This window comes from Vigna angularis, chromosome 4 (genome assembly GCF_016808095.1).
Source record: "Vigna angularis cultivar LongXiaoDou No.4 chromosome 4, ASM1680809v1, whole genome shotgun sequence".
NCBI lineage: Eukaryota > Viridiplantae > Streptophyta > Magnoliopsida > Fabales > Fabaceae > Vigna > Vigna angularis.
In genome coordinates, this window is record NC_068973.1 from 42570098 (window position 1) to 42583879 (window position 13782).

Consider the following 13782-nt stretch of genomic DNA (forward strand, 5'->3'; position numbering starts at 1 on the left):
TTAGGTATTAGAAATTACTTACAAAAAAATATTAGAAATTACAAACCGATAAATGTTAGTCGAGGATCACGATTAAGATCCTTTTTGTATTTTTCTTTCAATTTTCTTATATCGTTGTAAGTTTTCTTTATAAAATTATCTTTAATTTCTTATTACATGTGTATAGTCAATTATCACAATAAAATTTTAAATTCAAAATAAATGTTATTATATGTTTTTTTTATTTTATTTTTGTATTTGTAAATTTTAAAATAAATTTTTAATTATGATTGATCCAATCAGTGTCTAATAAGATTCCAAAGTTCATAAATATATTTTATTTATTAATATATTCAATTTGTAATGTTGATATCTAATATTTACATAATCCATTAACTTATTGAGAAATTTTCTAATTCAAATAAACTTTAGATTGGTGTAACATCCCAAAAATACAGTCAAGAACCATATAATAAAATAATTACATTTAATAATATAGCATATCAGTCTTACATTATATGAGAACGTACGGTCTCGGCCGAACGGCCTTACAGAAAGAGTTACTATAATTAAACAATACAGAAGTACGAGTCTGACCGAACGGTTTACAAAAGTCAACTACCAAACTGTCATACATACAAAAGAAAGGAAAGTGGCGACAAACCACCTTATAATAAAACTACTCTACTGACCGAACGTATTAAGGTTCGGTCTTAACTTCAACTTCTACCAAATTTTCTTCTTCTAGCGCATCTTCCAACAGCGCGTCCCCTTCTGCTCACATCCACATGGATGATCAATGCAACGACAAGACAAACGCACAAGAAGAGACATGACAGAAAAACACAAGGTAAGCTTATGTAATTTAATTCATGCATAAACATACATTTCACAACATCATTCAAACAAGATAATTCATAGTTCGTTCACACAAATCCTAATACTAGACTGACTGTCCGGACTGTATGAAATCTGCGTAGCTACAGGCGTTCGTGCACCCGGGTGATGTAGTAACTGGGATGCCCTCAACAGCTGCCACCCGAGGTTAGCCCTATCTGTCCAAAGTAACCCTAAGGACTAGGACCTCCGGCCGTTCCCACACGTGACCTACCCTCCTCTACGTGAAGACGAGTACTCACAGAACATCAGGATGAACAGCCAGCTTAGCTTACCCACAGTCATACTTTACAAATTCCAATATTCATACATGAGTCGTTCCTCCCCGGAACGCTCGTCCATAATCCACAACATTTCCTTATCATATTTTCTTCATCTTTCATTAATAATTATCTCACTTAAACATTTCTCACCAAGATTCGTACGGTTACCAAATACCGAACGTTCAACCCTGACTCAGGACGAGACCGAATAATTTGAACGAGACCGAGAGGTCTCCAGTTCTAGAAAGGATTTAGACCAAGAAGTTTACTATCGGTTGTAGAAAGAAACTGAGTACAATCATATATTACCAGAAACGAGTAGAACGAACGTAGCTTACAAAATGAGCCAATTAGATGAACTGACTCTTAAGAGTTTTAACCGAACATTTAATTGACCATGCTCGACACTAAAGCTTTAGGCCGTAACCGATGGACACCGACACTTCTAGGTATTCAAAGAACAATACTTAGAGGAATTCCCATGAAGAACTGAACACTTATGAAAAAAAATTAGATTACTCAGATTTAGTATCAAGAAATACGAATGTCAGTTAAAGACGGAACACTATAGTGAACTAACCCTAGAGGGTTTGGACGAACGCTCGTATTAGGAAATTTAGCTTAAGAAGTTGGAACGAGAGCCGGGTGTAAGACCAAACACCTGCTTAGGATGAACACTTGGTGTAAGACCAAGTGCTACTAAACTTAAAGAAAAGGGTCTTGATAAATATACTAAAATACTATTAGAGTAGTGTTTAAGAATAACTAAAATATACAATTATATATATTTACAAAATTTAAGTTTATCATAGAACACTCAAATGCAACTACGCTTGGCCGAACGCTCAAGCATAGTATTACCACACGAAGACGCTCGTCCTCAACTAGGGTTCTTTCCAAATGAAAGAATCCAATTTTAACCAAGGTTACTAGTATTACCGAACGGTCAATGACTGTTCAGTGACGAACGTACATTATCATAGGAAAAATTTTATATCCAGGATTCATTTATCTTCAACTCATTTCTCAATACATAATTTCATAACTTTATAAATTCATATCATAATCAATTTGCACACTTCATACAATCCATAACATAGTAATTAATCATATTCATATAACCAGGCATATCAGCATTCATACTTTATATACATTCAACCACTCAGCAACATGCATTCATTATTAACGAACGTACAACGAACATACAATTAAATTAAATAAGCTTCCCTTACCTCTAGCGTGAACGAGCGTACTAGAAATAGAATGCGGTTTGTCTGACTAAAATCCTTCTACCCTCAATGTTCAACAACTCTTCGAACTAAATCAAACCACAGAAAACCAAAAATGGTTCAGACAAGATGATAGCATGAAATCAGAACTTGATTTGCATGTACCAGAGAACGAACGGCTAAGGACTAGGAAACTTACCAGTTCAGAACTCAAAACTGTTCGGTTCAGAATGGAGCTTAGGACGCCGGAAACGCTTCTACGGTGCCTGAACGGAGATCGGAGTAGAGAAATGGTGAGTTCCGGTAGAGAGAAGGGAAAGTTTTTTTTTAGAGAGAAGGAGGATAAATGAAAGGTCAGAGTTTTGGAGAAGAAGATGCATGCAGAGAGTGGGACGTGATTTTCCTAAAACTCAGTTTTGCTTAAAACGAACGTCCGCTCATCTGCTGACACCTGCATTCCACTATCTGATTTTCGGATCCTCGTTGCTTAACACCTGACATCCGCTTAGAGGAATTTTGAGTGGGTTTTTAATGGTTCTGACAATTGGGAACTATCTTCTTTCAATATTATTCTAAAAAGTTGATTATTCACTCAATAAAAAACTGATCTATCATACTATACAAATAAAAGAAATTTTTTCTGAAAATTATTATATTTTATAAATGGATATATGTGGATTCCATATACTAACGAAATTAAGCATTAGGCTTAGTGAAAATCCGAATGGCACAACATAAAGAGTGAACGATGATAGGAAGCATTGCATAAAACGTGAACTTTCCGTTGGAAAGACGCAAGTTGAGGGGCTGACATAAAAAAGGATATCATCCTTAAAAGTGTACAGTAACATACTATGATTAGTGCTTTTATTACGAAAACTTTGTGGCATTCTATGTACTTTATTTCAACCCTGTTAATAAGCAATTCGCCGCTTACAATTTCTACATCAAATGACACACTCATATATAAAAACGTCACCGTTCTGTTGAATCTATCTTTTAAAGTTGCTTCTAGCTTCCTAATACTTAATATTTCATTTCATTTTCAATGACTAACCCCAAATACAATACTATTAAATCGCTTTCTGTCTACTAACATAACATGCTTTACTTTTTCTTTAAAATACCATTAACGTGCTTTCTTCTTTACAAATTCATCCTAAATCAATCCTAGACTGCGACACAACTCATACTTATTTACCACTGCTTTTAATCACCACATAAGCTAAGTCATTCAACTCTCCAATTTTAGTACGTTATTTACGGTTTTATTTATTTTTTTAACAAGATCGTTTTATACAATAAAGCAAAAGCTTAATTAAAATATACTATTTTAAATTAATAGTTTTGACTTTTACTCTAATCTTATAATACATTTCCCATTTTATTGAAATTCAATGTTTAATTTAATTATCATTTAGGTGTGCATTATTTGCTTGGATTATTTTCGCTAAGGAATCATCTCAACCTGTTAAAAGTAATTAATCTTAATATTTGATTGCATTTTACTGGTGTGTCAATTGTTATTGATATTATTGCAACGACGTAATTATATCTTGGTTCCATGATGTACTTAAGCCTGCCGGCCAAATAAAGATATTTTAATAATCAGATAAATAGTTTTTAAATGGGGGCGGAGTAAGAAAATACTATAATATTATTTTTGGAAATTGATGAAAATATTATGCACAGTCACAAAGTATATGTTCAAGAGAGAAAGATAAAAATCATTAAGTTTAAATATTTACTACATGTTCAATGCTGTTAGCTTTGAAGTTTTTCTTTTATTTATAATTTATTATTTTTTAAGGATATAATTAGGTTTTCAGATTACCGTTTATAATTTATATTTTTCTTTAGTGATGTTTAATAAACAATTAGAGTTTTGTTAATGGTAAAATTTTCAACATATACCATGTTAAAGTTTAGTGGACTGGTAAAATGTAAATAACTAAATTATTTTTGGAATTGTCAAAACTTGTTTTTGTCGAGTATACGTTGATTTATTAAACTGACATGTATCTATATGTTCAATTAGGATGACATCGTATCAACTATATTATTCTCAATTAGTTACTATAGTTTGAGATTAGTAATTAATTGGGTTATGATCCAAATTCACTAAGGTAAAGATCAATGAATCATAACATAAATAACACACTCTAAAATGTATGTTAACTATGTTTATTAATAATTAGATTTATTGTTTGTTGACGCATTTAACCGACTTCAAGTGTTTTGTACAAACATAACTCTAACCAGCTAAAAAATGATGAATACCTACAAGGGCAAATAGAGAAAAAGGACAAATATCTTTGAAAGTCAAATAATTAAAATGCTTGAAGTGCTTTCACTCTCCACATGATATAATAAATTATTTGAAGGTTTTCTATCAATATGATACGGATAAAAATTTATCTTGAACAATACTGAATTATATAAACAATTGTATATTCATATATATAAAACTTTTAAAAACTAACTCAAGATAAAAATAAATTTACTCAAATAAAGGACTATTTTGATCTATCTTATATCGAGATTATTAGACAATATCTATTTTTTAAAAGAATAAAAGAATCTTTTAAAACTTAAAAAGAAATTTTTTTATTAATCTTTATAAAATAAAACTTCAATAATCAATTTTTTATTTTTGGACTCGACATTTAGAAATAAAATATCTATTACTCTTAATTATCTTTTAAATCTTACAATGTAACAGTAATTAATTAATTTAATTTTGGGCACTTAATGGTTCCAACTTCTATAGAAAACAAAAGTTATAACTTATATTTATGGCCAAGACCCAGCATTGCACATATTAAAAAAGAAAATTGCACCGTGATTATAAGATATAGAATTGTTGTCATAGTTTCAGAATCATTTTTTTTTGTAATATTAGAATAATATTTAACTATTACAATTTACCTCTCACGAGTACACATTATTCTTGATCACCAAATTTAGAATACGTGATTTGCTATATTTATTAGAAAAAAATATCCTCAATTATACACTTTAACGAGGAGAGTTATCGAGGCTTGAAATTCATTAATCATAGAATTAGTTAGTTTGGCTTGAAAGATATTGTAATATTTCATCATCTTTTAGTCATTTCAATACAACATTTTTACTGAAGTCCTATTATATTTTTTGAACTATATATCTTCTAAGCACTTTATTTACGTTGTTTGTTAAAGGGGCATAAAAAGTTCTGTTAAATCGGTATAAAAGATTCATCTACGTTAGTGAGATGTTATTAGTTTGTAGTTTTATCGTATTTAGTATTTTTTTTAATAATTTATTTTATCACTTAGTTAAGTTAATCACTTGTGAAAATTTAGTCTAGTGGTACTGGAAATAATAATTAGTTGGATATTAGTTGAACATTTCAAGATATCATGTTTACGAGTTTGCTGATAATCCGTATCTAATATATAATGCATATTAGTGGAGATGTGAGAGGAAATATAATGTAAAAAAAGTAATTATAGAGATGATGGAAGAAAAAGAAAAAGAAAAGTGAGAGAAAGTAGTTTTTGAGAGGAAAGTTGAGAAGTGGAATAGGTTATATTTTGAAATATAAAATACATTTGGTGGTAATGGCGAATATCTTGGTGACACGTCCTTAAAATAAAATAATTGAAGGGTCACTTTCGTGATTGCGGTGAAGAATTAATGTCGCCTTTGAAGTTTAGTGTTGTGGATGTATGTGTGTATATATATGTATGTGGCTTTCAGCAGTCCGGGAAGCCACCACGACGAAAGCTTTGCCTACGAAATATGTATTATATTATTATAATTCCCTCACTTATTATTTTTCTTAATTTCTTAGGGTAAAGTGCCCCACATTTGGAATCCTTGTGAATCATGAGTTGGTCACTTTAGATTCCACACCAAGTCTCGTCTTTAAAACAACTTAATAAAGTGGTACATTTTTTTAGCTTTTAACCATTATGATGTATTTATGAAAAGGCTTCTCCAAATTGTAATAAATTTATAGTCTTAAAATCTATATTATATACTCATTCAGCCAGTTTAAGAACAGACAATCTTATTAATTAAAAACATTTAGCGAGTCGGTTGGTCAAGTTATATGAATCAAATGATTAGTCTTAAATAAGAATTAGAATTAAGGGTGATTATCTTAAACGAAAGCATGACCATTACTATTTAAATCCTAATTAGATTGATAAAGTTTATTTGAAAATTTATAAATACAGATTGAGGTATTGTAATAGATTGATCACTTTTGATATATATTTACTGTTAAACTGTAAAATTTATACTGACATTAAAATCAAAGTACGATAATTTCTTAAACCAAAATACAATGAAGGACTAACTATAACCTAAATTGAATGAACCAATATTGAATAACGGTTAACCTTTACTCCACAAACCAAATCAGAATCCAAATAATATATTGAAGAACACTATATAACTTTAAAGTTTTAATTTGAATATGATATTATAATCTTTTATATTGTTTATATTTTACTACGGAAGAGAAAGAAAATTCATAATAAAGATCATGTTTTTTTTATTTTTTATAATGTCCTCATCACCGGTTAATGTTTAATATTGTATCCTCTAGATTTTTGTTTTATAAATAACAATTAAAATAATAAATAATTTAATAATGATACTTATTTTAAAAAATAAGTAAAATTTTTTCTCATTAATATTAGAGATAATTTTTGATGACAAAATCAATGTTACAAATTAAAATAATTAATTTTTTAATTTGTGGTGGATTAATTAAGCAAGTCATATAAAAATTGGTGGAAGAGCTATAAGGTTGTTGGTTGAATGGTAATAGTAAAAGAGTAAATGAAAGAGGTTATTGGTTTATCTCTTCCACTAAAAAATAATAATTTACCTCGTTGACTCCAAATTTAATAATAATAAGGATATTTAATTTAATTTTTTTAATGCATATCTATTTATTTAATTTATCTACCTTTAAGTGTTTTTCTACATCTGTTTAAGACATAGCGAAAGTTAGTTTAAAAGTAGTTAAAATTCATTATTATGTAATAAGAAAAGCTAAATAAAACTTATGGAATATATTACTGATATAATTAACACTAGTGCTTAATATGTTTCTCATTTTCGTTCAATTTTTAATTTTGATTCTTTATGTTAAGTTTTCTATAAATTAATTGGTAAGTAATTAATTTCATAAAATGATTCTTATATTTTAAAAAATACTATTTATTAAATTATATAAGTGTATTAAATTCCATATATCAAATTAATGTTTATATCTAAAATTAAAAAAGAAATTTGTTGATTTAAATTTAATTTTTTGAAGCATATCAAAATTGTCCATTAACTTGATATAAAATCCTATCTATAATTTCATATAAACTAGAATACAGATTAATAGAAATTTATTATATTTATCAGCTTACGTATCAATTAGATTACAGTTTTTATTTTACTTTTTTAAAATAGCTCAGATGATCTTTTGATATGGTATAGAGTGAGACTTGGAATGCCAAAAGCTACTATATTTGCTAAATATTTATTTATATGTGTTTAAAATTTTAAATAAATTAATTTTATCCTCTTAGGATTTACATATATAATTTAAAATTTAAATCAAAACACTTAATACAAATTATTCATTCCTAGAGAGGCATCTCATATGTCTTCATATGTATTCTTATGCAAGAACACAACATAATCATTACAGTCAAATTACACTATGAAGCTACACTCACTACAAAGTAGAAAAGAAAAGAGAAGTTATTATTTAAAAATTTCACATGCATATACAAAAGTCGTATACACATATTATAATAATTCAAATAATCCATTAATTTCTCATGTATTCAATTAATTCATGTTGAAGATTATACATTAATTAGATATAAAATTAAATTATATATTATACGAAAAAATAAACTTTATTTTATTAAACTGATTTTAAGATCGAGTTAGAATTAAACGTATTACCTTATGACATCAAAGTTATAAAAATCAATTTTAATTGATATTTAAATTTATAATAGTTATTTTCTCAATTTTCATATTTGATATCCTTAAGCATTCAGTATTTTCAACATAAAAGGATATACTGAAGATTTTCAAAAATTAAAAATAAAATCAAAGTATAATATATAAATAAAAACAAATTTTATATTATTAAATCATTTTTAAAGGATTGAGTTATACCTAAAATCAGTGTCTTAATAATTCACTAAACATTTACACACAAAAATATAAACCACATATTAATTAAGCAAATCATATAAAAGACTAACACATCTACCATTTAAACATATTTATCTTTCGTGTATTAAAAATACGTTTAAAATCTGAAATTGATAGTATTCTAGATTTACAATAAACTTTTCCTTTTAATTACCAATTATTAATACGTGTAATTGAAACACGTAATAATATATATATATATATATATATATATATATATATATATATATAATATGTATAAATATCTTATTTAAATAAAAACTAAAAAAATGAGTCCCAAAATTTGTATCTATCCTTGAAATCTTGTGATATATATCTTTTGCCATGTTTTCCATCTTCTATTAAAGCCGAACCATCCCTTGACTAAAATAAGCTCAATTAATCTTTAATGTAATATTTTACTACGAAAAAGAAAATCATTAACGTAATAGAATCTCTGGTAACAAGTTGTTTGATGTTGATCCTTATAGGAGTTTATATATAGAGAGAGATAGAGAGAGATAGAGAGAGAAAGGATTAACTTGAGTGAAAGTGATCTGTATGAGTTGTCTGAGAATCTTATTTCAACAAATCTGAGCAATAAGAATTATTCCCTTTCATTTTCAAAGAAACCAAAAACCACCGATCTGTCTAGCTTGAATAACCATGCCCAAGGTTTAACAACAGTTCTTATTTTGTTTAAGTTTTCGGTCAATTCATCCACCAATCAGATGGGATCGATTTTCTTTTCATGGTATCAACTTGGAATTCGGATGACGCGGTGCAGTATCATTAAAACCCTTTTTTTTTTGGGTTTAAATCTCAAAATTCTAAATACTTACCATTCCAATTTCTTTTACACTTTTTGCACAAAATTTATACGACTGCCAAGTGGAAGAACATCCTGAGGAAGCCTGCAACTTCAAGCAAGAGCTGTGCCTTTTCTTCAACCCTACCTTCTTCCTAAGGATCTCACATCACACTGTTATCAATAACCATTCGCACTCTTTTATTTTTATTTATTTATTTTATACATCTTTTCATATCTCTTACGTTTAGTAATTATTCATCACATTTATATTTTTACCCCTGTTTTCTCTCTATTACTCTCAATTTATGTACATTTCACATTTCACATATCATCACCACTTTACAATTTAACTCATACACATACATTGCATTTCTCTACTATCTTCTTCGTATCTCATATATTTTACTCTGGGTATTTCTTTATTTTTCTCATATAACATTTTTTACATTTAAGTAAAATTAAGTGAAGCCAAACCACATTTTTTAACATATATTATTATATGTCAATTTTTAAGATTTTCCCTTATATTTTTAAAAGCCTAGTTTAACAGAAAAAGTTTCCTCATAACCTTTTTTGTATGAAAACTATTAATTAAGTCAATGAACCAATGAGCTTAAATAGACTGATAAGATTTATATTTTTATATTATTGTTGGAAATAAATTATACTTTTTATTTAAACATTTTTTTAAAAACAAGCTATACATTTTTAATAAAAAGGTTCGTTAGGCGACACCTCTCAGAGATCGGACTGCAGACTCCGAGGATTTCTAAAGTTAAATAATTTTGTAGGACACATCAGCACATCAATTTTCCAATTAAAAAACTCTCAAAATATAAATCTATAGTTGGGTTAATCTAAAGTTAATGAAAATAATAATATTAAAAATAAAATTAACAATAAATAATTAAATTTAAAAATTGATTTAACATTTCGAAATTTGGAGTAACAGGAGATGGCCTAGCAGTAGGGAATAAACATTACTGTTTGGTCAGTTGCTATATTAACGGGAGCGAAGCCTCTCCTACGTTTTTCTAAGCATTGGGTCCCACTGACCTTCTAGAAAATTTGCAGTTCTCTCCGGGTCATTAAATACAGGACTTTGATGAGCAGGTGACTACTGTATAAGCCGAGTTCTCCATTCAGATACATACACAACAACATTCCTTGTCTCTCTTCTTCTTCATCTCACTCACTCACTTTTTCTCGTCATGATCGTACCTCATCATCCCATTCTGCCTTGTTTCTGTGTGTGTGTTTGATATATTATTGTATGCTTTTTTAATATATGCAGTGTTTTGAGTTAGTGGAAGGAAGATGGAATATGGAGGGTTCTCAGATATTTTTGCCCCAGAAACGGAGTTTATGGATGAGCTATTTGTAGAAGGATGCTGGGTGGAAACAAGGGTTGGGTGTGGCACGGAGGCTTCAAAGTGGAACAGGAGCATGGAGTCGAATGGGGCGCACATAATATTTGAGGAAGAATCAGAGGCGGAAAGTTTGATGGTCGGGAAGAGATGGTGGATTGGACCAAGGGGGAATCCGGGGCCATCTTCGTCTGTGAAAGAGAGATTAGTGGTTGCGGTTGGGTACTTGAAAGAATACGCCAAGAACTCCAATATGGTGATTCAGGTATGGGTCCCCGCCCGGAGAGGATGTGAAGTAGGGATTCATCACCATCAGGATTTCCCATACACCCTCGACTATACTAACAATGGGGATGCAACAGGATCCTTTCAGTTTCACGAGGACTGGCTTTCTGATCACTGGCCTCCCAACATTCGCTTCCTCAGAACTCACGACTACACCCGCCTTCACCACTACGATCTACGTCCTGGATCTCTCGCCCTTCCCGTCTTTCAGAGAGGCACTGGAATTTGTCTCGGTGTTGTCGACATTCTCATGCCCAACAACGTCAACCCGGACCTTCACAACCTTCAGGTTATTATTATTATTATTATTATTTTATGTTGGGTTTATGTTATGACACCGCATTTAACGATTGCGATTAATGAATAGGGTGTTGATTTTAGGACCCCTTCTCTTCAGAACTTCATTCCACCAGCCATGACTGTGAAGGTACGTACGTAAGTGACTGATGAGTAAATTGGATTAATAAGGATATATATATATATATATATATATATATATATATATGGCTGAATATTATATGTATATATCAGGGTTTTGATGAGTTATACCAAGGTGCATTGAATGAGATAGTACAAGTGTTGACATGTGTGTGCAAGGCGCATGAGTTGCCTTTGGCTCTGACATGGGCTCCCTGCATCCAACAAGGAAAGAGTGGATGCGGGCATTCGAACGATGAGAATTATGTGTCGACTGTGGATCCAGCATGCTTTGTGGCAGATGTAGATGTATTGGGATTCCTGGAAGCGTGCTCTGAGTACCACCTTTTGGGGGGTCAAGGAGTGGTTGGAACAGCCTTCACAACCTCCAAGCCTTGCTTTGCAAATGACATCACTGCCTTCACCAAGGCTGAATATCCTCTCGCACACCATGCAAACATGTTCGGCTTGCATGCCGCTGTGGCCATTCCTCTCCGGAGTGTTTCCTCTGATTTTGTCCTCGAATTTTTCCTCCCAAAGGATTGCCATGACACCCAAGACCAGAAGCAGATACTCAACTCCTTGTCTATGCTGGTGCAGCAAGCTTGCCGGAGTTTGCACGTTGTACTGGACAAGGAGGAGGAGGAGGAGGAATTGGTATCACACCATCATCATCATCATAGCAAAGAAATGGAATCATCATCATGGATTGCACATATGATGGAGGCCCAACAGAAGGGGAAAGGTGTGTCCGTGTCTCTGGAATACCTCCAAGAGCCAAAACAAGAGTTCAAGGTGACAACCAACGGCAATGAACAGGTATTCTCGGACTTGGAAGGAACAAGCGGTGCTGGTGTCGGTGGCCGCCGGGGTGGCAGGAAATCAGGCGACAAGAGGCGAACCAAGGCAGAGAAGACTATCAGCTTGCCGGTTCTAAGACAATACTTTGCAGGAAGCCTAAAAGACGCTGCCAAGAGCATTGGGGGTACGTGGGAGACACATACATGCTCATTCATATTCTATCAATTTCCTCGTTACTATTATAGTGTTGCTATTCATAATTCTCTTCTTCTGATTGCAGTATGTCCTACCACTTTAAAAAGAATATGCAGACAACATGGGATCACGAGGTGGCCTTCAAGGAAAATTAAGAAGGTGGGGCACTCCTTAAGGAAACTTCAACTTGTGATCGACTCCGTCCAGGGTGCCGAAGGTGCCATTCAAATTGGCTCCTTCTACACCAGTTTTCCAGAGTTGAGCTCTGCCAATGGTGTTTCCGAATCACCCAAGATAAACAGTGATAATTCCAAGTTTTATTCCGAAAATGGGTTGTTTAGTAACCAAGGAGTTACTTCCACTTCGTCTTGCAGTCAGAGTTGTAACCCCAGTTTGAACCAATCAACCACTCTGATCAACAGCAACAATAATAACATCCCTGAGATTATTCTGATGTCAGATAAGCAATCAGTAGTTGGCGCATCAATGCAAGTCCACCATCCTCCTATTCCCATTTCCATTCCCATTCCCATTCAAAGCCTGGATGCTCTACCTCCCCTGCCCCAAACCAGCAGTGTCTGGAACACAGGCGGTGGTACTTTCAGGGTGAAAGCTACTTTTGGAGATGAAAAAATTCGTTTTAGCTTGCAACCAAATTGCGGATTCAGAGATTTGCAGATGGAAATTGCAAGACGTTTCAATCTGAAGGAGATGAGCAAAATTCAGGTGAAGTATTTGGACGATGCTCAAGAGTGGGTTCTTTTGACATGCGATGCAGATCTTGAGGAGTGTAAAGACATAAATAGATCATCTCAGAGCCGCACAGTTAGACTATTCCTCTTTCATGCTTCGCCACTAAATCATTCAACTAATGCATTTGGCAGCACCAGCCCCACTTAACACCTTATTTTCTGCTTTCAACTTTTACCATTTTTCACAACTTTCTTCCCTTATTTCTTATATATAAAAAAAGTACTATTTTAATTTACATTATTTATAAACTATCATATAAGAAAAACTTTTAATTTTAAAAAATCTATATTAGATTGATGTCTTTCTTGATAAAAATGTTCCAATGGGGTTGCCTATTATGACTTCTGCGAATAAACAAGCACGATAGTAATTAAATACTATATTCATTGCAGTGCTCATTTACCACATCGCTAGATATGTTGACGCTCAAGAAAACCATTCATTACAATTTAGAACTACGACGGATTAAAAGGCTAATTTTGAGATTTTCAAAAACAAATATCCACTTTCAAAATTTGCATAAATATTATATAAAAAATGAAGTTTGAAAAAATGGTCAAATTAGAAAAAAAATAATTAAATTG

The 13782-nt window shown here is 31.5% G+C and overlaps 1 protein-coding gene across 2 annotated transcripts; it reads left to right on the plus strand.

Annotated features, from left to right (window-relative positions):
* Positions 1-10324: 10324 nt before the first annotated feature.
* Positions 10325-13438, plus strand: LOC108330551 (protein NLP2). 2 transcript variants are annotated; one of them, XM_052876577.1, is made up of 5 exons: positions 10325-10493; positions 10675-11321; positions 11400-11459; positions 11564-12434; positions 12531-13438. In XM_052876577.1, exons 2-5 carry the CDS (start codon positions 10698-10700, stop codon positions 13343-13345), a joined length of 2370 nt encoding a protein of 789 aa, XP_052732537.1. In that variant the 5' UTR covers positions 10325-10493; positions 10675-10697; the 3' UTR covers positions 13346-13438. The 2 variants fall into 2 exon arrangements, with proteins under 2 accessions (XP_052732537.1, XP_052732538.1); XM_052876578.1 differs by lacking the exon at positions 10325-10493 and having other exon boundaries at positions 10999-11321; positions 11414-11459.
* The last annotated feature ends 344 nt before the right edge of the window (positions 13439-13782 follow it).

Bases quoted from the DNA above. Each gene is read 5' to 3' on its own strand.
- LOC108330551 (XM_052876577.1), top strand. From the start codon at position 10,698: ATGGAATATGGAGGGTTCTCAGATATTTTTGCCCCAGAAACGGAGTTT. The intron at 11,322-11,399 runs GTTATTATTATT...ATTAATGAATAG, and splicing joins CGGACCTTCACAACCTTCAG to GGTGTTGATTTTAGGACCCC. The intron at 12,435-12,530 runs GTACGTGGGAGA...TTCTGATTGCAG, and splicing joins CGCTGCCAAGAGCATTGGGG to TATGTCCTACCACTTTAAAA.